The sequence below is a fragment of the Mesoplodon mirus genome (assembly GCF_964341445.2).
Source record: "Mesoplodon mirus genome assembly, chromosome: 15".
In the NCBI taxonomy this organism is placed as follows: Eukaryota; Metazoa; Chordata; class Mammalia; order Artiodactyla; family Ziphiidae; genus Mesoplodon; species Mesoplodon mirus.
This window is the reverse complement of record NC_138991.1, coordinates 83,399,789-83,427,766: the sequence shown is the minus strand read 5'-3', so window position 1 is coordinate 83,427,766 and position 27,978 is coordinate 83,399,789. Positions and strand designations below refer to the sequence as shown.

At 59.4% G+C, this 27,978-nt stretch overlaps 1 protein-coding gene across 9 annotated transcripts; it reads left to right on the top strand.

Annotated features, from left to right (window-relative positions):
• The first annotated feature begins 5 nt into the window (after positions 1–5).
• SLC29A4 (solute carrier family 29 member 4) lies at positions 6–26,742 on the top strand. Of its 9 annotated transcripts, none has more exons than XM_082645744.1 (14): positions 6–446; positions 1,758–2,435; positions 2,525–2,649; positions 13,619–13,694; positions 13,842–14,020; positions 17,550–17,678; positions 17,957–18,070; positions 18,550–18,678; positions 20,677–20,751; positions 22,054–22,292; positions 23,065–23,203; positions 23,322–23,509; positions 24,267–24,507; positions 25,588–26,742. In XM_082645744.1, the coding sequence occupies exons 5-14, from the start codon at positions 13,849–13,851 to the stop codon at positions 25,728–25,730; spliced, it is 1,569 nt and encodes a 522-aa protein (XP_082501870.1). In that variant the 5' UTR covers positions 6–446; positions 1,758–2,435; positions 2,525–2,649; positions 13,619–13,694; positions 13,842–13,848; the 3' UTR covers positions 25,731–26,742. The 9 variants fall into 9 exon arrangements, with proteins under 9 accessions (XP_082501870.1, XP_082501869.1, XP_082501873.1 ...); XM_082645743.1 differs by having other exon boundaries at positions 6–1,950; positions 2,346–2,435; XM_082645747.1 differs by having other exon boundaries at positions 6–2,435; positions 17,553–17,678.
• The last annotated feature ends 1,236 nt before the right edge of the window (positions 26,743–27,978 follow it).

Genomic DNA, 27,978 nt, shown 5'->3' with positions numbered 1-27,978 from the left:
GGGATGGGGAAGCCCAGGATGCTAAGGAGGACCGGAGTGGGGCCTCGGGAAGGGGCCCCCGACCAGGGCTTAAGAGTTGTTCCACTTGGCAGTGTCCATCTGGCAGAATCTGGGAGTGAACAGTGAGGCAGACACAGCTGGTGGCAGCCACCCCTGCAGGACCTCGAGAGCCTGGCTCAGGAGCTTGGGTTTATCCTGAGGGCAGGTGGGAGCCATGGGAGGCACAGTCAGCTTCGTGCTGGGAGAGATGCCTCTGGACGCCAGGGCGGAGGAGGTTGGAGGAGGCTGGAGGAGGCAGAACAGTGCCACGGAGACGGGCTGGAGAGGTGACCCCAGGCTGGAGTCCAGGGCACGGGAGTGTGGGATGTGCTTGAGGGACCCTCAGAGGAGAGGACTGCAGGACCCTAGATGTGGAGTGGGCGTTGGGGAGAAGCAGTGGTGTGCTGGTAAGCGCTTAACAACTGGCCCTCTGGTGGGAAAAGCCCTGATTTGTAGCCTCCGCTGATTTCCCTGGTGTAACTACTCCCAACCCTGGCTGATTTCAAGATGCCAGCATGATGTCATGGAACAGAGTTGGGAAGAGAGATGAGGTAGCCCACCTACACATGGTATTCTCACCATCTCGATACAGTGGATGTGACCTCGAAAGCATAGAAAATAGTAAAATAATTAGGACGCCATGAGTTCTGAGTATGTATTACCTTGGTTAAGTTTATTTAATTTTTAACAATGCCTGAGTTTAACAACTGTCTAGCAAAATTTCCTAAGAATGTAATAATCGGCTCTCAGGGCTGGTAGGAACAGCTCCCGCACAGCAGTGGGAAGGCGGAGTGTGGCATCTAGAATGTTCCCTCATGAAGTGCACCGTGGGATGGGGAGATACGGGGGAACTGTGCCCACTGCCCCCAAGGGCCACGTCCAGCCTCGTTCTCAGCCTGAGGGCAGCCTGGCCCCAGACGCCAACCACACCCGCCGATCCCGAGGCCATCCCTAGTGGAGACGTCCTGTGTCCGCTCTGCATCCCAGCCCACACGCCCTAAGCGTTCTGAGGAGCCCCAGCTCTTCTCCCCACCTGCCCCACCGCAAGAGGAGGGGAACCCCAGCTGGGGTCTGCCCTGGCCGCCGGTCCCCCTACCCTGCAGGCTGGATGATCTGGAACTGCTCAGGGGGAGGGGCGTCCACCACCACCAGACCACGCAGGTCACTGGTCAACTGTCCCAGAACCCCCTGCAGCCGAAGCTTTTCCCTTCAACAAAGCGGCCCGGGGGAAATGACCTGGATGTCCAAGTCCGCCCTCAGGTGGGACAGTCCGGACTCACCAAGAAGTCCTGCCCGCCTGGTGCCAGCCCCCCAGTGAACAATTATTACTCACTGGCAAGATGCCCCGGGCATTGATTGTTGACCCTGCGAATCACAGGCCAGCAGCCAGAGTACCCGGCTGGGATCGATGATTGTTACACGTTATTAATGTGAGTGGCTGTAAAGTCACAGCTACAGTTGTGACCCCATTTTACAGATGAGGCCACAGAGCTCAGCTCAGCGAGGCTAAGGAATGTCACAGGTCATACAGCTGGGAGGCAGAAGGCTCAGGTCCAACCCAGATTTGTCCGATGGCACGGCTCAAACTCAACCTTTCTGCTCTCCCGAGTGGAGACAAGGACAAGGCACAGGCTCTGGGGACCTTGACAAGGAGCCAAAGAGTCCTCAGATGAGGGTGGTAAACCTCTCTCTCCATCTCCGTCTCTGAAATATCCTAGGCAATCTCACCCCCTACCTGGACCCCCACTGCTTAGAGAGAGGTCTCCGGACAGAGGCTCTCCATCCACGAGGAGAGGAGTGTCTCTCGGTTGACTTTTCTATGGCATAAATTTCTGGGTTGGCGAATTATCATCTTTATAATCAGAGGAAACAATAAAGCTATTTTCAGCTTGAGAACATATGAGTCCAATGGTAAGTAAAACCCGAAAGCCCGGTGCTGGGGAGGCCGGCGCTGTCCTCCTCGTGGCTGGCAGCCTCCCCCTGCCGGGGAGGGGGGCGCGTCGACACAGTAAGCGGTGGGCAGTGAGGACGAGGGAGGCGGGCAGGGAGCGTTCTGGAGCCCCAAGGCTGTACAGGCCCCCTGAGCTTTGCAGGGGCAGACCCTGAGGCCCAGAGAGGGTGAGGGCCCTGCCCTGGGGCACACAGCCTGCGGGATCCGGTAGCGCCCTCTGCCGCTCTGCTGGGCACGGCGGCTCCGGTGACTGCTCGGCTGTTGGGAACAGATGGCTTCAGCTCCCACCCACGGAAGCCAAACATTTTCCCTGGTTACCCTGCTAATTTGCTCACAAGCCTCCTCTTGTAAATAGAGAGTACAAAGGCTCCTTCGCACCGCGTCTCTGACGGCGAATTCTGACTCCACGGGGAGAAGCCTCAGAGAGAGCACAGGAAAATCCCAGGTAAGCCTCAGGTAAGGCCCAGGGGTGGCCCAGGGGTGGCCAGGAGCGTCGGCCAGTCTGGGTTCCAGTCCTGGTTCTGTCACTCCCAGGAGCCTGGCTGGGAGCACTTGGGCCAGCCTCTGGCCTCTGTTTTCTCATCTCTGAAATGGGCACGCTAATTGCAAAGGAGCCAGACGTGAGCTATCGTTTGGGTGCTCTAGGAATCGGAGTATCGGTAAGAGTCTGGTCCCCCTGCCATGATGCCATCCTCTGAGATCAGCATGGTGGCCCCGGGTCCAGTGCCACTGTGCCCCCGGCCCCGACGGTAGCTGGTTCACCCGGCCCCTTTCACTGACCGAGACCTCCTCCAGACCTGGCCCGGCCCACAGAGGAGCTGACTTCTCGAGGCTTCTTAGCTGTGCGACTCTGGGCACCAGAGCCACCCCTAGCCTGCCAACATCAGGGGGAGCTCCCTGGAGGAGGGGACAGTGGTGCTGAGCCTTTACGGATGAGTAGGCGTTGGTGGGTGCTGGGGAGTGTGTGCTGATGGGCAGGCCCTCCAGGTGGAGGGAACTATGTGGGTAAAAGCTTGGGAGGAGTCGCCTCCTTGTTGGGGGAGGGGAAGCCGAAGGAAACTGGGTGCGGCTGGTGCCTCAAGGGAGGGGCTGGGGGGTGGGCGGCAGCGCGTGGGAGCCTGGAGCAGTGAGGGACATCAGCTCCCGGCGGGGCAGCGGCCCAGGGTCCCCGGGGCTCCCATCCCCCCACCGCATCCTCCAAGGCCGTAATGAAGAGCTCTTGCAGCTGCGCGCTCCTGGAGCCAGGCCAGCAGCTGCCGCCGTCCTGGCCAGCCTCCAGCAGCGGCTCCTGGGAGCCTGCATGCCCGTTTGCTGGCTGGCCTGGGTGGGTGGGGGGCGCTTCTGGGGGGGCAGCATGGCCCCCAGGACAGACATGGTGGCTGCGGAGAGACCGGCATCGGCCTGGCCTTGCTGTGTGACTTGGCTGAGACAAGTCACCTCTCTGAGCCTCGGGCCCTCCCCTCCCAGAGTCACTGTGAGGGTCTGAGCAGACAATGCTGACCTTGGCCGGGCCTGGCTCCCAGCAGGTGTCCGTCAGCGCCAACCCCTCCCCCTACCGCGTCCCACTCAGCACCTCACCACCGCCCCTGTCCTCTTGGAGAGAATCCTGGGGTTTTATTTATTCAGTTTGCCTTTTTTGCCCAGACGGTTGGGTCTAATTTTCTCTCGAGTTTGATGTCACGGTGCTCAGATGCGGGGGCTCAGGCAGGGGTGGGGCTGACGGCATCCTGGCCTGGGATGCTGCCAAGGGCCTGCTCCCCTTGAGCTGGGGGTGGGGGGTCCAAGCAGGCCCAGGGGGCCTCTCTGTCCAGGTCAGAAGCCTGGTGCCTGCACCTGCCCTAAGGTGACCGACAATACCCGTGTCCTGGGGTCACTGTGAGCGCAAAATCCGGTTCACGTATGGCTATGGCTGTGACCAGGGTCACGGTTACGAGACCCACCATCCCCCTCATCCCAGCATCACCACTCCCCTGCTGGCTTCCTCAGCTCTAAAAGGGGGCTCCCAGGGTACCCCGGTCCCTATAAGAATTAGAGGAGGTGACGCAGATGAAGGCTGCTCCCTGCGCCGGGGGGAGACCCTCACCCCTCCACCACCTGCTGAGGCCTGGCCCTGCCCGGTGCCCCACCTCTGCTCGGCCGGGGCCTCTGGACCCCGCCAGCCGCCTGCCCCTCCCTCCCCGGCTGTGTCCTAGGCAGGTTCCTCTCTCCTGTCTCTGTCTGGCTCTTGGCTGCATGTACAGGTTGATGGGAAGATTCTAATGGGCTTTAAGTTAATAAGCTGGGAATAAATTAGGTTGGAGCTCTGCAGGAAGCAGATGGCAGAGCCACGGGGGCCTGGGACAGCCCCGTCGGAGCAGGGGTGGAGGTGGGGTGAGGGCGGGGAGGACCGCTGGGCTCTCTTCCTTCTCTCCTACCCCCGACATTCTATCTGGAACATTTTCAACATAAAGAAGAGTAGGAGGAATTATGCAGGGAACCCCCAGAGGCTCCCTGCCTACATGCTGCTCTGAGAGGGCGGTCCATCTCTCCCACACCCTATCCATCCACCAACCCACCTTCCTTTTTTAAACGCAGTTCAAAGTCAGTTGCAGACATCAGGACACTTCACCCCTAAACCCGCATGGTGTTAGCTAGAGGTCATTATCTGGTTTGGGTTGAGGGATTTTTTTGAGACACAATTTACCAACAGTGAAAGGCACAAGTCTGAAGTGAACATTTGCTGAGTTTTGACAGACGGACACGTTGGATTAGCCAAATCTCTATCAAAGTATAGAGCATTGCTCACTCCTTACGCCCCACCCCTGCCCCCACCCCAAAGGCAATCACCATCTTGATCACCTTGGATGCATCTCGCCTAGTCTAGAATTTCACGTGAATGGAACCCTATGACACGTGTTCTGTGTCTGTCTTTTCCACTCAGCATAACGCACCTGACATTCATCCAGTTTCTGGGGTACCCGCAGCGTGTTCCTTTTCGTTGCCAAGTAGTATTCCATGGTAGGGATGGACCACAGTCTGTTTAACCATCTCCCCTTGAAGGGCCCTGGGCTGTTTCCAGGTTTCTACTATTATGCATAAAATCTGTGTATGTCTTTTTGTGGACACTTAGTTTATTTTCAAGATTATCTTCAGTCCCTCCCTCCCCCTCAAACAAGCCAAGCCCACTCTGTAGCTGGAGGGGACAGGAAAATACCTCAGCACACCCGCTGGTCTTTGGGTGGGCAGGTCACCCTAGAGTCACCTTGGTGGACCATGGTGGTCCGGGGTGGTGCCTACTCCCTGAGAAGGGATGGATAGTGGGTGGGCAGGCTGGAAGCTGTTGTCACTGCGACAGTGGGAATTATTCTAAAAAGTCTACCTCCTCTGAGATTCGTGCACAAGGGCACCCACCTGGAGGGTTGCTTAGAGGGGCCACCAGGAGTAACAAACCCAAGAGCCCCCAGGAAATGAGTCACCCTAAGACAAAGATCAAATGTAGAGTATTGTCGATAAAACATGGTCTCAGGTCAAGCAAACTCTCAAGATATCACTGTCAGGTGTTAAGGGCATGGTTAAGAAATATTTAAAGTAGTGTCTTGAAACACCCTCAGCCAGATGAACAGGCTTCTAAGAATCTTAAAAGCATACATCTTAGACTTTCTCTATTAGACGAGAGAGCCTCTAAAGATCATAAGGGCCTTGTTCCACAACCCAGCACAGAGAGATGTGTGGGTGTGGCTTTTACCTAGTGGATTGTATTATAATCTGATACACAGGAAGCCCACAAAATTTTTATTTATTTTATTATTATTTTTTTTTAACTATTTATTTATTTATTTATTTGGTTGCACCGGGTCTCAGTTGCGGCAGGCGGGCTCCTTAGTTGTGGCAGGCGAACTCTTTGTTGCGGCATGCGTGTGGGATCTAGTTCCTGACCAGGATCCAACCCGGGCCCCCCGCATTGGGAGCGTGGAGTCATCCACTGTGCCACCAGGGAAGTCCCCACGAAGTTTTTAAAGCAATTATATCAGCTTGGACTGAGGAGCTGAGCCACATCCCTGCTGGTGGGACCTGAGGCATAAGAATTCACGAGGCCACCCACCCTTCCCGCCCATTCCTCAGAAGTGAGTGTGTGGGAGGAAACAGGGAGAGGTCAGCGGGGGTCAGAACGCTCTGGGCTTTGGGTGTGACCCCTGCAGGCCCTGAGGAATCATGGGAGAGGGTTAGTGGGAGAAGGACACCTTTTAGAAAGCTCGCTCTGTCTGCCTAGGGAGCTGGGTCAGGGGCACAGTGGGGGAGGACGAGAGACCAAGGAGGAGGCCCCGGTACCCATCCTACTGAAAGATGACCTTTGGGGGAGCATCTGAGGCCATTGAGAACAGCGCCCAGCACTTGCCAAGTGAGGGCTGAGCAGGGGCCTTAGTCCCTGGCGGTGGCAGCCCCCTGGTCACTCTGCCCATGGTGCAGACCCCACCCCAGCCTCTCCCTGCGCTACCCCAGCTGCCTTCGTGAGCCCAGGTGACGGAACGGGGGGAGCTGCAGGCCTGTCCCTCAGTCCTGCCATGGCCTGTCACCTGCTTATTCCACGAGGCCTTCATTGGCTGCGTTTTTCATCCTGGCAGGAGGCTTTTCTCCAAGGGAAGGTTGCTAACGGGGACAGGGGAACAGGCATCGATTAGCAGAGTCCTTGCTGCTGTCAGTGAGGCTTGGGTGTCCTCGGAGTGACAGCCGCGCTGGCCCCAAGCCTGCCCCCCCCTGCCCCCCCCCACAGAGAACCGTTTCCTGGGCCGGCCACTCACCCCCCAACAGAGGAACCCACGGCTAGCGGCAAACACGCAGGATGCAGAGCCGCGAGACTCAGCTTTGACCTGCCAGCTGGGGACCCTTCCCGGCCTCAGTTTGCTCACACGTAAAATGGGTGATGACAGGCGCGGTCTCGCAGCACAGGGCAGCTGGGAGCAGTCCATGGAAGAATGTCTGTAAAGTGTTTCCTGAGGACTTAGCAAGTGTCGGCCCCCCTGTGAAGTGTGTTATGTCTTTGACTCTTCACAGTAGTCCTTTCAGTACCCCTTTTCCATGTGAGACACAGAGAGGGGTGGTGAGTGGCCCAGGGTCACATAGCAGGAAGGCTGAGCTCTTACCAGCTGCTGAGCTGCCGGAGGGCTGAGGGTCCCCGTGGGGAAATGAAGGCATGCTATCTCCCTTAGAGGGTGAAGCAAGGTCCTCGTGCACGAGACCCACGGCATGGTGCAGGGCAAGGAGTCGACATTCAACACCAGGGCACAGGACAAGTCAATCAACCAGTGTATCTGTTATCACAGCCACGACTATGCTGCGTAACAAACACGCACCGAAGTTCAGTAGCATAGGCAGTAAGCGTGTGTGGTTTTCACATCTCAGGTGGCCCTGCGGAGCTCACGGCTGGACTGGCCCTGAGGAAGGGTCCTGACACAGCTGGCTGTGGGGGTGGCCTGCCCCTCTCAGTTCTGAGCCCACCTCAAATGCACCTGCCGCCACCGGGCCCCTCCAAGTCCCCAGGACACAGCCCTGAACTCCCCATCACATCACCAGCCCTTGCTATAAGGTCCTTTGGACACTGGGAGAAATCCATCACCCCCCCCAGACCTTGACCCTAATCTAAACCCCAAAGTTTCTCAGCCGACTTAGCAAACTGATGGGCTTTGTATAGAAAAGGCAGAAAAATAGAGAAGATAATGATGCCTCTCCTGTCCCCACATTCAACGAGGACCACAGTTTAACATTTTGCTAAGTTTCCTTCTATGCCTAATTGTGTATCAGGCTTGTCCACTTAATATTAACAAATTCAAAATGTACAAAAGGCTACAGTAAAAAATGTGTCCTTTCTCTGACCCCCGCCCCCGCCCCCCGTCTCCTTTCTCTGAAGCAATCACTATTTGCTAATATTGTATTTAGGGTTTTATACTGATATTCACAGCCCAGACCAGTCTGTTGTTTTCTTAGAGAAAACTTTATCAGGTTTAGGATGTTCTTTCTTTTTTCCTGTGCTCTGGAATGATTAAATTGCATCGTGGCTCTCTGTTCTTTAAAAGTTGGGTAGATTTCCGTAATTCTGTGAAACTGCTCACACCTGGGGTTTGGGAGCAGCGGCGAAGTAGTTCTTTAACACAATTCTCTATTTCCTCCCCCGTATGTGTTCTACTTAGATTTTATTTCTCGTCTGATGGCAGCTTGTCTGCTCATTTTTATTTTCCCAGAAAATCCTTTTACCTGGTTTTTCCAATTTGAGGGCACAAAGTGCAAAGTATCTTTTGTATTTCTTCCCATTTCTTCCTGTTTCTGTGTCACTTGCTTTCACACTGCCAGTTTTCCACATTATTATCAATCCTTCATAACTGTACATCCTAGTGGTGACATGTTATTCCATTAGTTTTCTTGGTTTTTTCTTTCAAATATAACAATCATGTTATCTGTCTCCCACCATGATGAATATTCCTTATCGTCTCTTCTTGGGTAATCAGGCTATTTGCAATGTTTGGCTATTACAATATGATGAACATTTTTGTATATAAGGCCCTTTCTGTATTTAGAATTATTTCCTTAGGCTAGACTTTCTGGATGAAAGGCTTTTTTTTTTTTAAGGCTAACTTACTTTCCAGAAGGGTTGTTCCAATTTGCACTCCCACCTGGAATCTAGGTTTAAAAAGCTACTCCAGGGCTTCCCTGGTGGCGCAGTGGTTGAGAGTCCGCCTGCCGATGCAGGGGACACTGGTTCGTGCCCCGGTCTGGGAAGATCCCACATGCCGCGGAGCGGCTGGGCCCGTGAGCCATGGCCGCTGAGCCTGCGCGTCCGGAGCCTGTGCTCCGCAACGGGAGAGGCCACAACAGTGAGCAGCCCGCGTACCACAAAAAAAAAAAAAAAAAAAAAAAAAAAAAAGCTACTCCGGCTAAAACACTCCAGGGGCTCCAACAAGACCCCCTCCCCCAGGCTGGCTCCTGTCCTCTGCCCGCTTCTTCTCCCCGGAATGGCTTCTCCCTTCCTCTGTTCCAGATCCACCAGCCTTCTTTCTGTTCCCGAATAGAATGAGCTTTCTCTGGCCTCAGGACTTTGCCCTGGCTGTCCCTCTGCCTAGAAGCCCCTTCCCACAAACCTCCCCACCAGGGGCTAGTCTCTCAAGTCCAGCATCACCTTCTCAGAGTGGCCTTCCCTAACCACTAGACAATAATGCCCACCCATTCCCATAGACACATGCCATTGTCTGTCCCACCACTGTCTGCCATCTGATGCTTCCGCAAATGATTGTACCTGTTTATTGCCTACGAAACCCCATGGGGACAGGGACCCTGATGTGTCCCCTGAATCCAGAACAATGTCTCACAGGCACTGAATAATTTTTATTTACACCCAGGGCAGCTCTGCATGGTTTCCTGCACTGGCCCCTTCAAAGCTCTAGGGCAGTGGGAAGCATCAGGCTCATTAACTTTGAGATTAATTACTTTGAACAACTGGCCACATCCCCCTGGCCCACCCTCACTCACCAGGGGTGGGTCTCCAGGCAGGAAGAGGGGCTAGTCTGGTGGAAAGTGAGGGGAGGGCATCCAGGTAGGGACTTGGCACGAGTCCTGGCAGGCACCTCTGTTGATCCCACAGGGAGGGCTCAGCCCTGGTTGGGGGCTTCCCATGGGCAGGCTCATCTACCTCCCACCTGGTTCTTGTTCTCCCCTTGAGGCTGGACCCCTTTCCGGGCAAGGAACACCCCCTCCCCCCATCGTGGACTCCTCCCCCCATCGTGGACTCCTCCCAGGGCATGTTTTCTGAGCCTCAGCACAGGTCTCTTCTCTTAGGGCCAGGTTACAGATGAGCAATTGGAGGCTGGGAGAGAGGTGCGCGCGGGGACTAACAGCCCTGGGGAGGGTTATAATTCCACCTTCCTGGGAGAAAACTGAGGCTCAGTGATAGGAAGCGACCTCGTCAGGGTCTGATCCCAAGCGGCGAGCAGGGGGACCGCGGGCAGGGGTGGGGACCAGGCGAAGGAGGGGCACAGGGGGCTGCGGCAGCCTCTAGACCTATTCGGAATCCACACGTTTCTCCTGCCCGCGGAATCCTACTCATCCTCCAAAACTTGGATCAGCTCACCGGGTAACCTGTCCCACCCACCCTTCGAGCACCGCAGGCCTCCCCCGCGAGCGGACAAGGGTTGGTAGGGGTGGACGGGGTGCGGGGAGGGGGGCAGTAGGCCTGGGCACCCAGGCGGGGAGGTGGGCATGAGGGATGGCGGCTAGATCAGCCACAGGTCACCCCAGGGTCGCCGGGGCCACCACGTCCCCCGGGGCATCTGGGGCCCCGACCTCAGCCTCCGCCCCTCCCCCGCCTCTGCGGGCGCAGCGGGCGGGAGACGGAGGAGGAGGGCGGGGAAGGAGGAGGGGAGAAAGGGGCGGGGCTCCACGGGGGTGGCGGGCCGGGGCGGAGCGCGGGAGCCTCCGCTGTGCTCGCCGCTGCCGCTGCCGCTGCCGCTGCCGCTGCTGCTGCGCCCCCCCGGACGCGGTCGTCGACCCGGAGGCCGGCAGACCTGGGACCCGCGGAGGACGCCGGTCGCGCTCGGCCCGAGGAGGGGTGTGGGGAGCGGGGCGCAGCGGGGCGGGGCGCGGGCGCCCAGGGGTCCCGGCGCGGGGGCGTTGGGCGCGGGCAGTGCTGGGAGCGTGGAGGACCCCAGGACCCGACCGGGCCGAGGTAAGCGGTCACCGCGGGGAAGGCGGGCGGGGGGCCGGACCGGCTGGGACGCGGGGACCTGTCGGAGCCTTTGTCTGAGGCGCGCGTGGCCCGGCTCCGCGCCGGCTCCGGCCGCCGAGTCCAGGGATGGGGGCACGTGACCCCGGGGACCCCGAGTCCCCCACCCTCCCACCTCCATCCCGGAATGAGCGGGCTCCCACCCCCACCCTATCCAGCATCTGGACCGGACCAACCCCCCAGCAGCCCATCTGCGAGCGCAGGACCCAGACCCGGGAAGGGGGAGAGTGACCGGCGGCTCCAGGCCCTGCTCAGGGCCAGGCGCCTCCCCGTCCCCGGGCACACCCTAAGCGTCCTTCCATCCGGAGTTCCCTCCTGGAACCTCCGCCTACCCCCCTCACCCCTTCCCCATGCCGGTCCCCTCCCAGCTCTTGGGAAAGGGCTGGAAGAGGTGTGGCCTGCGCCCAGCGGTCACCTCCGGGTGGTCCTGGAGTCCGCCCTTCGCCTGGGAGCGCAGGCCTGGGAACCAAGTTTGTTGCCGATGGGGCTGGTCTCGCAGAAAGAACCTGGGGGGTGGGGGAACTGCAGCACCAAGGCCAGGGGCCAGGGCCTGGGGCTGGGCACCCTAGGAGCCAGCCAGCTCCTGTGGCCAGTGCATTCATGCATCCTCCCCAGGCTCCAGGAAGCGGGTGGCCCAAGGGTCTTGAAACCCACTCTCCTGTGGGCAGAACCAACAGGGAGGAGTTGGGCCAGTTCAGAAAGCTTGGCTGGGGAAAGAGCAGCAGAGCTCATAAGCTGGCCCAGGCACAGGGGGCCAGGGCTGTCCAAGGGCGTCCAGGGCTTGGGGCTCATGAGGAGCCTGAGGCTCGAGGAGAGCTAACAGGCTGGCTTTCCAGATGGAATTCAGGCTCCCTTGTGCCCTCCGGCTGGAGCGCCGCAGCCCCTGAGAGGGATCATCCTGGCCTTGGGGTTCAGACACCCAGCGTCTTCACAATGCCCTGGGGGCACAGTTAGAACCCTTGTCCACTCAGTTGCCTCTGAAATGGGGGGAGCCAAAGGTGGTCGGCCTGGCGGGGCTCCCAATAGAAGCTGGACCCCTGGACCTGGCTCTCTGTGCCTCAGTTTCTCTTTCTGCAAAGTGGGGGCATGAGCAGGGCCTTCAGGACTGCTGGGGTCAGGAGAAGATCCCTGACCTGTCTGTCCGTAAATATTCATTAAAGGGGGACCCGGGAGGAAGAGGAGCGGATGGGGAAGAGCTGGGGCTCTGGGCTGCGGGTGTGGAGTTGGAGGGGCTGTTCTGGAGGGGCGGGTTGAGGCCTGCAGCCCAGGAGAGGTGGGGACAGCCTCGGGGCACCCCCTGCCCTGCCACCATGGAAGGTGGTATCAGAGGTCATGGGGCCGCCGCAGGGGGAGCCAGAGCACCTCCCGGGAGGCGGACTGGAGGAGCACGTGGGGACAGTGGCTGAGGGGGGCCGTGTGGGTGGCAGCTGCCCGCCTCACCCGCTGAGCGGGAGGGAGCAGTTTGGTGGCCTCCTGACTTGTTGCGGAGCACGTCCGCCTTCCCGGGGGGCGTGGCCTCTGGGCGGGGCGGAGACCTCAGCGGGGAGGCCCGGCAGGGTTGGGGCGCCGCCGCGTCTCTGTGGGGAACACGGGCCAGGGGGTCGGGGGTGCACATCCTCCAGGGCTGGAGGGAGGAGTGTCCGTTGTTGTAGACCGCCGCTCTGCCGCTGGCCCCTTCCGCGGCCCCACGCAGGACGGCGGGGACCGAGGGTGTCCGAGCCTCCAGTGCAGGATCCTGCCTAAGGCCACAGTCATTCAAACCCAGGCCAAGCTCTGTCCTGTGTCTTGTTCCGCACCCCAGCTCCAGATGTGGCAGGAGGCCCGGGGCTGGGGGCAACAGGAAGAGCACCGAGGCCAGAGGGGTTCACGCCTGGCTTCCCAGGCCGCAGAAGGAGAAGCCTGCAACCCTCCTCTCCGCTGCTCCTGGGTGCCCATCAAGCCGGGTCCTCCCCCGGCTTGCAAGACCAGGACTTACCCAGTCCCCAGGGCCCACTTGGAAGCAGGGGTGGTTCCAGGCTCTCAGACCCCCACTAAAACTCTATGGGGAGCGAGGAGGGAGGAAGCCCAGGGGAGGCACTCCGTAACTGGTCAGCACACCCGTCTGGAGGCTGGGGAGCAGGTAAACTGAGGCAGGAAGGACGTTAGATGGGACAAGAAGAGGCGGGGGAGCTGGGCGTGGCCGGCGCCATCCTCAGAGAGACTCGGAGTAGCGCCGGGCACGTGGGATCCCTCGGGAAGCTTCTGTCTCCCTGCTTCTTCCGTGGGTTCCCCCATACGTGCTCGGGGCGGCCCAGGAAGTGGAAGTGCTACGCTCAGTACCTGGTGCTTCCGTGTCCCATCTTTGTCTCAAATTCTCTACAGCGAATTTGTATCCTTTTGGCAATCAGATAAACTAATAGAAGTTGTCAGAAAAACAAACTGATCAATGTTTCAGGGAAAAAACTAGACCCCCCCAACACCCACAGGGTCACCTGCACAATGGGGTGTTACACCCTCGAGTTTCAATCAGCTCCTTCCTTTCCTCCAAAGGTAAGGGCTACAGCTTTGAGCTGAGGCCAGAGAAATGGAGGAAGACCAAAGGGGGGACTTCCTGCTACCCCACGTGGTCGGTCCCAGAACGCTGGGCCGTGGTGGCTCACGGTCCCACAGGCCTGGGTCCGGGTTCAGGCCCCACCGCTTACTGCCTGTGAGATCGGGGTGGTGGGCCGGGGGGACATTCACGCTCTAACATCGGCTATCAAATGAGTGAATGTCGGAACCCCCTCCCAGAGGGAGATGGTTCGTGGGACACTCGAGCATGGTGCTGGCACACAAAGAGTTCAGAATATTTCTCCCCCCGTCTCTTCCTCTCCGCTGTGCCCACTGCCGCCACCCTCACGCAGGCCTCCAGCCTTGCTCTGCGCTGCAGCCAGGGGGCATCTTAAGACACAAGTCACGTGACATCACTCGTCCGCTTAGGTTTGTGTGCTCCTGCCTGCTGTTTCAAGGTGGGTGGGATGGATAGAGACGGTGGTCCCCCGGGGGTGCAGGCTTGGCCGCGTGGCAGTGGGGCGGGGATCCCCTCCTGGCCTCCCCAGCCTGCGTCATCTGCTTTCCCTGCAGCAGGGCTGCCATGGGCTCGGTGGGCAGCCAGCAACTCCAGGAGCCCAGCGTGGCGAGCACGCCGCACAGGAGCGTGGTGATGAGCTTCAGCTTCGACAGCGGCCAGCTGGAGGAGGTGGTGGCAGGGGTAGCCCAGGCCCAGGGCAGTAGGGCCGGGGGCATCCCGATTTTCACGGACTCTGGTGAGTGAGGGTGTGGCCAGGGTACGCGTCTGCCCCAAAGCAGGGATGGCTGTGGGAGCCCTCAGGAGCCTTCCCGGGATGGGGAACCGTGGGGGGTCACTGAACCCGGGAGGCAGCGTCGGTCAGGATGGATTAGATCTGCTGCGGTAACAAACGAGCCCACCGGCCCAGTGCCTTCACTAATGCCATGTGCCCAGGGAAGGCTCCATCTTAACGTGTGTTTCCACGACCATTGAGGAGGTGGGAGGGCACACAGTGAATCATGCACTGACCTGTATGTAAACTTCTGTCTACAACTGATGCATATTGTGTTGGCTGCATTCTTGGGTCAGAGCAAGCCATGCCTCACTTCAGTGGAGATGGGAAAGTGTCCGAAAAGAGGATTGATGTGAGGTTCAAACACCCCAGTTTTGAGGACTTCCCTGGCAGTCCAGTGGTTAGGACTCCGCACTTTCACTGCCGAGGGTCCAGGTTCAATCCCTGGTCAGGGAACTAAGATCCCACAAGCTTCACAGCACGGCCCCCCCCCCAAAACCCCAAGAAACAAATACCCGGTTTTCCACCTGGCTGTGTGTCCTAGGGCAAGTGCCTCAACCTTTCGGAGCCTCAGGTTCCCTACATGGAGGAAATAGGCCAGTTGCCTGTGAGATCAGACTTGCAGAGTGGGCAGTGTGCAGGTCTGGAGTCGGACAGATTTGGGTTCAATGCCAGCTCCTGTCTCTGTCCACTCAGGGGCCTTGGGTAAGTCACTGTTCTCTGGGCCTCAGTTTCTTCATCTGGAAAAGGGGAATGATCCTGGGGCCACCCTAATGTGCTTGCAACTGGATCCACAAAACGTGGCTTAAGAAGTTTCCCGGCACTCAGGAGGCCCCCTGTAAGTGATAGCTCGTTTAGGGGCTGGCTACAGGTTATACTAGGACCACTTCAGGCTCCGACATGGAGACTTACTCTCAGCTTCCATCCCCTCTCTTTGCAGATGGGGAGTGGAGATTCTGCTGGCTGAGACCCATGTTGGGTTGGGATAATCTCCCTGCACCCGTGTGTATGGACAGAGTCAGCTCGGGGCCCATCCCCAGGCTTCTCCTGGCCAGGTAGTGGATGCCACGTTGCCATGGCCACAGAAATGGATAGTGGCCATGGTGACCAGGGCAGTGGTGGTTTTAGCTGTAATGCCTGTGGTGACGGTGGCTGCATCAATCAAGGTTCTACCAGAGCCAGTAGGAGATAGACAGAGCTAGAAAGAGAGTTAAAGATGCAATACAGATAGAGATATATAGATATCCATATGTATTTATTACAGGACATTGGCTGACTAAAGAGGAGGCTGGCTAAGCCAGTCTGAAGTCCATCAGGCAGGTGGTCAGGACGGAAGATCACAAGCAGGCTGGGATCCCAGGGGCACGAGCCGTTTGGGGTCCCTGAGTTCTGGGAAGCCTCAAGGTCTTACCTGATTAGGTCAGGCCCACCCAGGGTAAATTCCCTTTTGATCAAACTTAAAGTAACTAAGGAGGGGCTTTGTGTGATTTTTCTGTGAAAGAAAAACCTTTTCACAGTAGCACCTTGGTCAGTGTTTGATTGAACAACTGAGGACTGTGGTTCAGCCTCCAAGTTGACCTACAAACTGACCATTACAGTCCACCCCTTACCAGCTTGCCTCCTATACACAGCTCCCTAAACCATACTTAGTCTCCAGATAAAGACACTAACAGTCAACCCCCCACCTACCAGGACATAACTGACCCCCATACGAACAAAAACACACTAACCCTTTCCCCAAAGGATGCAAAGTCCTTGTGTGTTGATGCTCACACTTCTCCTTTGTTCCCCCGAACTTCAATACTGAGATACAGGCTTAACTGTTATGAACACATCTTATGTTAGATGATACAGGGGTGAGAAAGTGAATAAAATAAAAGCATTTGATTAATACATACACACACATATTCATATCAAAAAAAGGAAGCAATACTTATAACAATATTAATCCTCATGTCTGTGACTAGGCACATGATTGTAGCTGGTATTTATAACTACCTTCTCCCACCACCCATCCCATATTCCATTTGCCCACCACAAGCATCTTAACTGGTCATGGTTCTTTGCCCGGTGGGTGACCCAAGCTTCGTTCTTTTTTTTTTTCTCTTAGCCACGCCATGTGGCTTATGGGGTTTTAGTTCCCCAACCAGGGATCAAACCTGGGGCCCCAGCAGTGAGAGTGCCAACTCCTAACCACTGGACCACCAGGGAATTCCCCCAACCTTCATTCCTGAAGGCTCTGGATCACTAGCAGTCCTGCTGGACTTGGGTTGGTATCGTTTTCCATTGACTGTATCATAGGGATTGGACGTCCTGAGAGAGGCCACGAGGCATCTCCTGTCTTGCAGACCTACCCTCTCATTCCCACACATGGGAGCAACCTGATTTCCCAGTGACGGTCAGGATCAGTCCCCGCAGCCAGAGCAGCAACCCTGTTCTCCGCAGGATCACTGTGTCTCGGGGTGGAACCGCTCCTCCCTTTGGGGCGAAGCCCTCTGGACCAGCGGAGCCTCAAGTCACGGGGGTGGGAAGCACACATTTTGCCGGTGGATCTCTAAGGGTCATAGTGAGTGGTCCCACTCCCACTTCCGCCCGTGGTTCCTGGATATGTGAACGCTAACTATAGGAGAATCAGCCCTGTATATTGGACGCTGGTTTAGAGCATAGGTAGCCTCCCAGAGGACACTGCCTCAGCCCCACCAGGTCTGGCCACCCAGCTGGTCCCGGAGCTGAGTCTCCAAAAGGCCATTTCACTGTTCTCTCCAGCCAGCTGCTTCAGTGGCCATGATGGTGAGAGTCACGGTGGCAGAAGCCTCTTGGTAACGGACAGTGGCTGTGGTGATGGCTGCGCTGGCCGTGGCGGTGGTGGTTGTATGTCTAGCAGCCATGACTGTGATGACTGGGGCAGCTGGGGCCATGAAGGTGGAGAGCGGCCACAGTGACAGTGACCGTGGTTATAGTGGCTGTAAGGTGATGATAACAGCTGTGATGCAGCGGCTTCGGCAACCATGGCTATGGGGATGGATGGTGGCCAGGGTGACAGAAGCCGTGATGCTGGTGGATACAGCGGCAGTGGCCACAGTGATGGTGGACCGTGGCTATGGTGATGGTGGTCATGATGGTGGGTACGATGGTGACAGTGGCCGTGGTGTTTGGTGACTTTTGATAATGGCCATGATGGTGGTGGCGTGGGCAGCTGTGGCCATAGTGATGGAGAGTAGCCACGGTCATGATGGCTTTGGTGGCTTGGATATGGTGAGAGTGGCCATGGTGATGGTGGCTAAGGTGGCAGTGCTTCTGGTGGCAGTGACAGATGAATGGTGGGATGCCATGTCTGTGGTTCGGGTGGCAGCCGGAGTGGCTGTGGCTATGGTGGTCACGATGGGGGGTGCCGTGGTGGACCGTGGCCATGGTGCTGGGCTGCAGCCCCGGTGTGGTGGTCGTGGCCGTGAAGGGGCTTGTCCCCGTCTCACCTGGCGTCTGGGTTTGCCAGCAGAGGAGCCGGTGCCTGATGACCGCTACCGCGCCATCTACTTTGCGATGCTCCTGGCCGGCGTGGGCTTCCTGCTGCCTTACAATAGCTTCATCACCGACGTGGACTACCTGCACCACGAGTACCCAGGTGGGTCCCGCACAGCCGCGTCCTGCCGTCGCCTGCTGCCCTGCACACTTGGCTCAGGCCTGTCACCCTCCAGAAACCCCTTGGGCAGGACCCCACGTGGGGAGCCATTTTATTCAAACCCTAGCTCGGCTGTGAATTGCTGTGTGACCCCGAGGGCAGCCACTCACCCTCTCTGGGCTGTCAGCCCCTTTGGGGCAGAGGGAGGAAGCAGTGCCTGGCGGGGGCAGGTGCAGCGGGTGGGGCTCCCCTGACCCCCTGGTACCCTCCCCCCCTCCCAGGGACCTCCATTGTGTTTGACATGAGCCTCACCTACATCCTGGTGGCGCTGGTGGCTGTGCTCCTGAACAACGCGCTGGTGGAGAGACTGAGCCTGCACACGAGGATCACGGCGGGTACGCTGCCCGCTGCCCCCTGGCTCCCAGCCCTCACACCTGGCCGTCACATGCCCCTCCATTCCCTGCGTGCGCCCCACCCTCCTTGTCTGTAAGATGGGCGCACCTCCTAGGAACGTCATGGGGTTCAACTATGAAAACGGTGTCAGGCCCACGTGCGTGTAACACATGCTGGCATGATGCCTGTGCCTGGCGAGGCTGCTGTGCACCCCACATGTGTCCCGGGGCCCTTGCTCTTCCCTGCTCTTCCTCTCCCATTTGTCTCTGTGGTAACATTCAGCTTCAAAACCCAGCTCAAGAGGCGCCTCCTCCAGGAAGCCTTCTGGGTGCCCCTCCTAGAACTCTAAGATGTCCCCGCCCTCCCAGTATTAAAGGGAAAGGCAGAGAGAGGGCACCTCAGACCTGGCTCTATGTTGGGGGGTGAGGGGGCTCCCCCAGCCCACCGTCGATTGCCACCTCTCTGACCTCTCCCCACACAGGCTACCTCTTAGCCTTGGGCCCCCTCCTCTTCATCAGCATCTGCGACGTGTGGCTGCAGCTCTTCTCTCGTGACCAGGCTTATGCCATCAACCTGGCTGCGGTGGGCACCGTGGCCTTCGGCTGCACAGGTAGGGCCAGGGGCCGGGGTGGGCTGAGCCCCTGGGTGCCCACTGCGGGCCGTCCCACCGGCCCTGTTCGTGTGCTGGGGGCATGTTAATACAGGGTGAGCCAGGCTCAGGGCCGGTATGTGTCCATGTGCACATGGGCGAGTCTGCCTTCACACGTGCACGTCTACTTTCACACACGCACACACACTGCACACCCAAAGGGCTGCGTGCGCTGGTCACACATACAGAGCACACACTCCACACACGTGTCCACATGCCCACATGCCATGTGGACATCGAGGCAGTTGCCTGGTTTTCTCAGGTATAAACTGGGCTTCACAAACTCTCCTGCCCATGTCGCTGTGTCGCTGTGGTTCTCTTGGGCGGTAGCTTTCAAAATTTTTTTTTTTAACTTTTTATTTTGAAACTGTTTCAAACCTATGGAAATTTAAGAATAACATAATGAGTTCCCATATACCTTCCACCTAGAGTCACCAATTGTTAACATCTTGTCACTTGTGCTTTCTTTCCTTCGCTGGCTTTCTCTGTTCCCCCTCCAAGTATGTATTTATTTATTTGGCTGCGCTGGGTCTTAGTTGTGGCATGCAGGATCTTCGTTGCTGAGTGTGGGATCTTTAGTTGCGGCATGTGGGATCCAGTTCCCTGAACAGGGATCGAAGCCGGGCCCCCTGCACTGGGAGCGTGGAGTCTTAACCACTGGACCACCAGGGAAGTCCCCCTCCTCCACTTTCTAAAGTATATGTATATATATGAAATTTCCCCTAAATACATATAAATAGAAAATGTATGTTTTGTCCTTAAAGCGCTTGGGAATTACTTGCAGACATCATCCTGCTTCTCTGCCTAAATGGTAACAGTTCAGGGTGTTTAACAGCTAAACCTAAGACATCTCTTCTAGAACCACATTTACAATTGCCAAAATCGGGACATTTAACATTGATACAATACAAGTATCGGATCTACAATCCATAATCATTTCACTGTTTGTCGCGGTAATGTCCTGTACAGCGTTTGGTTTTTCTGACCCAGGACCCAGCCCGGGATCATACGTTGCATCACTGGTCACATCTTTAGTCTCCTTTAATCCGAATGGTCCTCAGCCTTTCTCTGTCTTTTGTGGCCATGATGTTTGCAAAGGTCCAGGCCAATGGTTCTGTTGATCGTGACTTCCAGAAGAAGATACATTTCGCATTGTGACCCAGCACACACGTGTGTGTGTGTATGTGTGTGTGTGTGTGTGTTTATAAATGAAATCAAGGCTTTGTGAAATAATATTCTCAATCCAGGCTTTGTACTCACGTCTGCTCTGTCCTATTTCGTTAAAAAAAAAAAAAAAAAAAAGGCTGGTGACCACCAGGAAGGAGATGCTGGTTTGTCAGCCCTGCTCCAGGGCTTACTTCCAGGCGTGGAGTCACTAGACCGCAGGGCTTGAGCCAGTACGTTTTCAGTCTCCCCAGAGACTGCTGCACTTCTGTCTCGTTGGTCAGGATGCGACGCTATGCTGTGGTAACAAACGAGCCCAGAGATCTCGGCGGCTTCTCAGAACCGGCCTTATTTCTGGCCCTTGCTGCACGTCCAGTGTGCCGGTGGGGTTATTTCCACACTCACTCGCACCGACAGTGGCTCCCCGTCTGTAACACGTGGCCTCTTCTGTGGCCGCCCCTGGGGAAAGACAGACCAGAAGACCATGTGGGCTTTTCGTACCTGGTCCAGGAGTGACGCGTGTCATTTCTGCTTGGGTGTCAATGACCAGAGGAGGTTGGGGAGCCTGGCCAGCCCCGGGGCGGGGACGTCGAAGGCAGGACTGTGCTATGCAGGGGGTGATGCTGTTTCCACCACACCCCGCGAGGGGACTGGACAAGGCCCCTCTGCCCCCAGTGGTGTTAATGTCTTTTCCCAGCAACCCTTGCCAACAGCGTTCTCAAACTTCTGAATTCTGTTCCAAGCAAACAGGTGATAAGTGGTGTCTCATGGTTACTTCTCTCTCTCTCTCTCAAGTGCAGCAATCCAGCTTCTACGGGTACACGGGGATGCTGCCCAAGAGGTACACGCAGGGGGTGATGACGGGGGAGAGTGAGTATCTGCAGACCCCAGGAGTGGGGCGCTGGGCTGCCTAGGCTCTGGGACCCTCTTCCTGGGACCGAGGCGGGGCTCAGGAGCCCTGGGTGTGCGGGGCTGGCGATCGCCTGGCTGGTGGGGGGCCGGACTCCCAGACAGGAGGGATGAGGCTGTGATAGGCGTGGTCTCTTTGGGCGCAGTCCTTTGTGATGTGAGGAGCACGTGCCACACTCTGAGCATGGGTCTCGAGTGTCTCACGGCGTCTGTGCAAGGCGTGCGTTTCGTGTGTGCGTGTGTGTGCAGGGCAGCTCATCCACACCCGTGATGTCAAGTGCCGGCCCTCAGCACCAAGCTCTCCTCAGAGCTCCACTCCCACTTGGCAACTCAGACTCCCTTTCCCAAGCCCAACACGTCACCCCGCCGGCCCCTGCTCAGGGAAGGGCACCCCCTCGCTCAAACCTGAGACCTACCTGACACCCAGTGCTCCAAGTCCCTGCAAGTCGTGTGGACCTGCCCTCCGGGGTGATCCCTGCGCCCCAGCCCCGGTCCGAGCAGCCGACTCCCGCTCTTGTCTTGCTGCCCTCCAGCACAGGGGCCGCCCCACCCTCAGCCCAGCCGCAAGCCCTTCGGAGCACCTCGTCCAGAGGTCCTCAGTCTTCCTTCCGGGCCTGGATGGGCCAGGCTCAGCTGTGCTGTGGGGCAGGACTCAGGTGGACTCTGGGCCCCATTTCTCCCCTTTGGGGTACTCTGTACCCCCTACATACGGTGAGGCCCACCAGGTGCCCCCAGGGCTCCAAGCCTCGCGTCTGTGGAGTTTGGTTCCAGGAAGGTGCCCCGCTTGCCGTGACCCCCACCACCTTCCCCTGTGACCTTAGGACCCCACCCGCCTGGTTCCAAGCCCACCACTTCCTTTCAGCTCCGCAAACACAAACACGTAGAGCTCATGCCCGCCCCCTGCCAATGGATGCTCGCCCCCTCGTCTCTGCCTGTCCCCCCAAATCCTGCACAATCGTTGGTGTTTTTCTGCGGCCTGTTTGGGGCCTCTCCCCAACGAGCCCCAGAAGGAAGGGCCTGCATGCATCGTCCCCACTGTGTCCTCAGGGCGGACGGTGCTGGGCACACAGCAGGCACGTGATCAGTGCGCCCTGGGTGGGGTGTGTGTGAGCCGGCGCAAGGGCCAGAGAGGGGCGGTCTGCGCGGGCGCATCCTGTGGGCAGCCACAGCGTGTCCGTGTCCCAGGGCTGCTGGGTGGCTGGGCGAGGCGGGGGCGGGGTCGAGTGGGCGGGGTCGCTCGCGTCACGGCCCCTCCCCCCGCAGGCACGGCGGGCGTGATGGTCTCCCTGAGCCGCATCCTCACGAAGCTGCTGCTGCCCGACGAGCGGGCCGGCACGCTCATCTTCTTCCTGGTCTCCGCGGGCCTGGAGCTGCTCTGCTTCCTGCTGCACCTGCTGGTGCGGGGCAGCCGCTTCGTGCTCTACCACACGGCGCGGCCCCGCCCCGGCTGCAGGGCCGGCTACCGCGTGCACCACGACGTGGCCGCCGAGGACGTGCACTTTGTAAGTCGCGAGGTCGGCGGAGGGAGCCGGGAGGCCCGGCACGGCCGCCGCCCCGTCCCAGCCGAGCTCCTCCAGCCGCGCCCCGCTGTCGCTGTCTCAGGCTCCAGCTCCTCCTGTGGCCCGAGGCTCCTACCCACGGGTCCTCCTTCGTTCTGTGGACCAAAGTTTCATCCCTTGGTGGCACCACACACCTGAGGCCTGAGGCCCCTTGGCTGTGACAGCCCACACCTGTGGCCTTAACCTCCCCACCCCCTGGTGTGATGGCCCACACCTGTGGCCTCCCCCGCAGGCCCGCCCGGAGCCTCGTGGGGAGCTGGGGCGCCCTCTGGTGGCGGCAGAACCACATAGCGCAGGTGTGGAGGCTGAGACGCCGGGGAGCCAGGCCACGAGGAGGGCAGGGCAGGGGGAGCCAAAATGTTCTCGAAGACGTTGTTCCAGCGAGTCACCCTCGCTGGGCCCTCGACTGGGGACACTGCGCGGAGCCAGAGACCGGGCAAAGGGAGGCCGGCTGTGACAAGGCCCACGTCAGAAACCGGGGCCCCGTTAGTGGTCACGGAGGGTCCGCCAGTGGCTCTGGGCTGAGACCTGAGCCGTGCGGAGGGGTGTGAGGACCCGCACGAAAGGCGTGGGGGGGCGGGGCAGAGGGAAGCGCACGCGCAGAGGCTCCGGAGCGTGGGAGGAGCTTGGCGTGTTTGCGGGGCAGCGAGGAAGCGGCCGGCAGGAGCCTGCGGGGGCTCTCACCCAAACGCGTCCCACCCTGTACCCCCTCCAGGAGCACCAGGGCCCAGACCTGGCCAACGGCGGGTCCCCGAAGGACAGCCCAGCCCACGAGGTGACCGGCGGCGGGGGAGCCTACACACGCTTTGATGTACCTCGGCCGAGAATCAGGCGCAGCTGGCCCTCCTTCCGAGGTGGGGCGGGCTGGGCCCCGGCGTCCCGTGTCTCGTCTGCGCGCGGAGGGCAGGGGGTGTACCGGCGGGCTGGGGCCCCTTAGGTGTGCGGCCCCCTGACCCCGCCGGCCGCCCACAGCCCTGCTGCTGCACCGCTACGTGGTGGCCCGCGTCATCTGGGCGGACATGCTCTCCATTGCCGTGACCTACTTCATCACGCTGTGCCTGTTTCCGGGGCTCGAGTCCGAGATCCGCCACTGCATCCTGGGCGAGTGGCTGCCTATTCTCATCATGGCCGTGTTCAACCTCTCTGACTTCGTGGGCAAGGTGGGCACCCCCGCCAGCCCTCCCGGCCCTGGGGGAGGATGCCGTGGGTGGGGGCGGCAGACGCCAGGGTCGCTGCGGGAGCCGCGGGGAGGGGTCCCCGGGGAGGCGCAGGCCCCAAGCTGAGGATGCACGTGGCTCCTGGTGGGGAGGGCGGGAGCCGAGCCACGGTCCAGACCGCAGCTGGGAGGAGAGGGCGGAGGCGGCGCTTGCCCCACACTCACTAATTGAGCACAGGTGTGGGCACACGAAGGCGGGCAACCAGAAATGGCTGGCCTGTCGTTGGTCTTCTGTAGAAGAACACAAGGCTCAGAGAGGGAAAGCCATCTGCTTGGGGTCACACAGCTGGGAGGTCTGAGAAACTCGAGTCTGTGCTTCCCGAGGGAGTAAAGCTTAGTGGGTTCAGTTGCTGCCACTTGGTACGTGTTGATGCAGGTGGGCCTGATCCTCTGGGCCTCTGTATCCTCGTTTCTCAAATAACGTCGAGAGCCCCACCCGGCGAGGGTGCTGTGCGGGCTGAACAGGGGCATGTGTGTCGTGTTTCGCTGGGTGCCGGGCACACAGCAAGGACTGTGTGTCGCCATATGAGGGGTTTGGTGGGGTTTCGTGGACAAAGGTGGCAAAGGACAGGGACACAGCCTGAGCCGGCAGTGTCCAGGGATAGGGGTGTGTCTGGAGGCTGCTGGGAAGATGTGAGAGGAGTGGGCTTGGGGAGCAGGCTCGGGGAGTGGCAGGGGCCCACACGTCTGTCTCCCCACAGGTCCTGGCGGCGCTGCCCGTGGACTGGCGGGGCACCCACCTGCTGGCCTGCTCCTGTCTCCGCGTGGTCTTCATCCCGCTCTTCATCCTGTGCGTCTACCCCAGCAGCACGCCCGCCCTCCGCCACCCGGCTTGGCCCTGCGTCCTCTCCCTACTCATGGGCATCAGCAACGGCTACTTCGGCAGCGTGCCCATGATCCTGGCGGCGGGCAAAGTGAGCCCCAAGCAGCGGGAGCTAGCAGGTAAGGCCCTGCTCGGCCTGCGCCCGGCTTGCCTGCAGGACTGTCCACTGCCAGGCAGGGAAACCCAGGCCCGTAGAAGTCAAGACCACACAGCGAGAAGCTACCTTTGGGTCCCAGGGTCAAGTCAGCCTCGGAGCTCGTAGCTTGGGGACGTTCGCCAACCACTTACCCCTTCATTCATCTCACAGCTACTTGATGAGCCACTACCACGCACCAGGCACTGTTCTAGGTTCTGGGGACACAGTGGTGACAAAACAGTGACCCCTGTGTTTGTGGCGTTGACAGTCCAGAGGTGACAAAGAGACAACAAAAAGATGTAATGTGTTGGATGGTGATGAGCATGGTTGAGGAATGTAAAACAGAGTAATGGGACGAGGGAGTCGTGGTAGGGGTTCACAGTGGAAGCAGAGCAATCTGGGAAGGCTTCACTGAGGAGGTGACTTGAGCAGAGACCTGGAGGAAGTAGTGAGGGGCCGCGTGACAATGCAAGGGAAGAGTGTTCAGAGTGGCAGGGATAGCATGTGCAAAGGCCCTGGGGCAGGGGGCAGCAGTGGAGTAGTCAACAGGTGGGAGGGGCCTGGAAGAAAGTGCTGGATTCTGGATCCATTTTGACTGCAGGGCCCACGGGGCCAGCTGATGGACTGGGAGATGGAGTGTGAGAAAAGGACGGGGGGTGGGGCGAGGGGGGAGGTCAAGAAGGACTCCCAAGGGGGGCCTGCTGCTCAGGGCAAGAAGGTTGGATTGATGTCAAGTGAGATGGGGAGGGGGCTGTGTGGGAAGGGGCACTGGAGGGGGGTTCTGGACACAGTAGGTTTAGTAAGCCCAGTAGACATCTAAAGTGGTCCATGACGAGGAAGCAGTTGGAGGTAGGAGGCTGGAGAGAAAGAGAAGCAGGCGAGGCCTGGAGCGCCCGGCACTTTCAGTCAGGGTGGGACAGTCCTGGGGCGGCCACCTCCCAGGCGGGAGCTGGCCGTGGCCACTGCTCCACAGCTGAGAAGCTAGGGCTTCGGCTCCAGCCCTCGCTGTGGCCGCCCTCCCCCCGGGGCCCCTCCCGCCAGCTGAGGCCCGTCCCGTCCGCAGGGAACACCATGACCGTGTCCTACATGACGGGGCTGACGCTGGGCTCGGCCGTGGCCTACGGTACCTACAGCCTCACGCGGGACGCCCGCGGCAGCTGCCCCGACCGCTCCGCCACCAACGCCTCCTTCGCCGCTGGCCTCTGAGCCAGGCCTGGGCCCCCAGCCCTGCCCAGGGAGGGCTGCCGGGGCCCTTCCCCACCCCTGCCTGCAGTGCCTGCGGGGCCCCGGCCTCCTCCCCGCGCCAAGACCGCCACCCTCTTTGGGCCCACCTGCCCTCACTCCGGCCCCAAGGTTCTGCCAAGTTCTCGGAGGCCTGGACGTGTGGCTGCCACAGGGTCCCACCAGCACTGTGCTCCGCGTTCCGTCTCACGCCGCCCTTTGCCACCTGCGTGTGTCTGGTGGTCCCAGCGCCAGCCAGGACAGTGACAGACCACCAGCTGGTGTTCCCTTCTGGTGACCCTCACCTGGCTCTGCTCTGAGGGCCCCATGGCCCCAGCCACACCGTCCTCAGCACCTCCTTCACTGGGGACCCCTCGCCGCCAGGCCTCCCCCGTCCCCATTCTTAAACGCTGGGTCTCCCCAGCAAAATGCGTTTGCCGTGAAGGAGCTGTAAGCTCTGGTTCTGAATGGTTTCAGACCACGGTCTGCGCTGGCCTTTCTGCAACCCCAGCTTTGGTGCTGGCCTGGGTGCACCCACCCCATGCCAGCACTCCCCGTGCACCCTGGTACCCACCTGATGCCACAGGCCTGGGTGTCTGTGCCTGCCTGGGGACCCCCGATGACTTCTCCGGATCCTCCACCTGTGATACAGGAGGGGGACAGTTTGGGGGCCGCAAAGCAGGGCCCACACCCTGGCTAAAGTCAACCTGTGACCTAGGCCTTGAGCCCTGTCCAGGGAGGCCCAAGGAGGGACGGACATGCCGGAGTCCATGGCAAGTAGGAAGGGGTGGGGTCTCCCCAGAGGTCCGGGCTGGCTCGGTGCCCCGAGCTGGGGGCATTCCCAGATCATCCTGCCAAAGACGGGCTTCTCCACGGGGAGGACAGGTACCCACGGCATCGCTGTGACCACCCTGCCCCTCTACGTCCGGTGTCCACCCGTCTGTCCACTAACTGTACCGCACTGGCCATTAAAGATGAAGGCAGAGCGACTGCCCCACCGCCGCCTCCAAGTAGCGTCTGTGCCGCCATCTCAGCCCCTGGGGTGGGAGGAGGGGTCCTGGCGGGACACGGCCCACGACTGGGAACCCAGGCTTCCCTCCAGACACCTGGTAGGCCCAGGACAGATTTGTGTGGAGGGGCGGACAGTCAGGGTGGGGAGAGGAAGCATTTGGGTTTTAAAGGGCACCTTGGTGCCCCTTTGGCCCTCAGAACAGTCAGAGACAGTGGCTGCGTCGTGCCCACTTGAAGGGGGAGAAAAGGAGGGGAGATAGTTTGCCCCCTGCCCTGAGGGATCAGAGCCAGGACCGGAGGCTGAGCGTTCTGGGGTCCCGTCCCGGCTCTGTTGCTGATGTGTGTGGTTTGGACAAATTCCTCCACTATCCTGTTTCAGTTTCCCCAAGACAGGGGGTTGCTCCACTCTTCGACGTGGGTTCCATGGAGGAGGGTTGGGGAGGAGGGGGCCGGCTGCCTGAGGGTGACCTGTGCTCCAGGCAGACCCGCGACCTTGGGGACCCACCCACCTCCGGACGGGCACCGCCCCCTGCAGCCACGTGGATCAAGACCACGCGGGGCGCCGCCACAGGGGCCGCTTGGTGGTGCCAGCGTGCCGCTCCTTCCGAGACTCTGGGTATGCGGGGGTGGGGCACGCACTACCTCGTGACTCAGTTTCTCTGAAACGGGAGGACCGTCCGAGCCCTTCCCCAGCCACACGCTGAGCTGACTGCCTTTGTCATGGCCTCACCGTTCCCTCCACACACCGCCCTCAAACAGCAAAGCCGGATGGCCGTCTGTGTCCCCTCCACGCCCAGTGCGCTGGGTTGCTGGGCAGGTGCCCGTGGGGCCGGCCTGAGCTGCCCTGGGTAGGGGGCGGGTGGCAACGCCAGGACCTTGGCCCCGCCTCCTCAGTCCCGGCAGGGCTGCCACCCCGCCATTGCACACTGGCTCAGGGCCACTCAGACCGGCAGCACTGCCGTCATTTCTTCCAGCGTGGGTGCAGCTGGGAGGGCTCCGCTCGTGTGTTTTTGCTCTGTTACTGCCTTGCTCTTCTTAACAGCAATCCCCGTTGTAGCCTCCTCCACTCTCTGTTTTTGAAGTGTGACTGATGTACAGTATTATATGAGTTACAGGTGTATAGTATAGTGATTCAGTTTTTCAGGATTGAACTTCATTTATAGTTATTATAAAATATTGGCTATATTCCCCATGTTGTACAATATATCCTTGTAGCTAACTT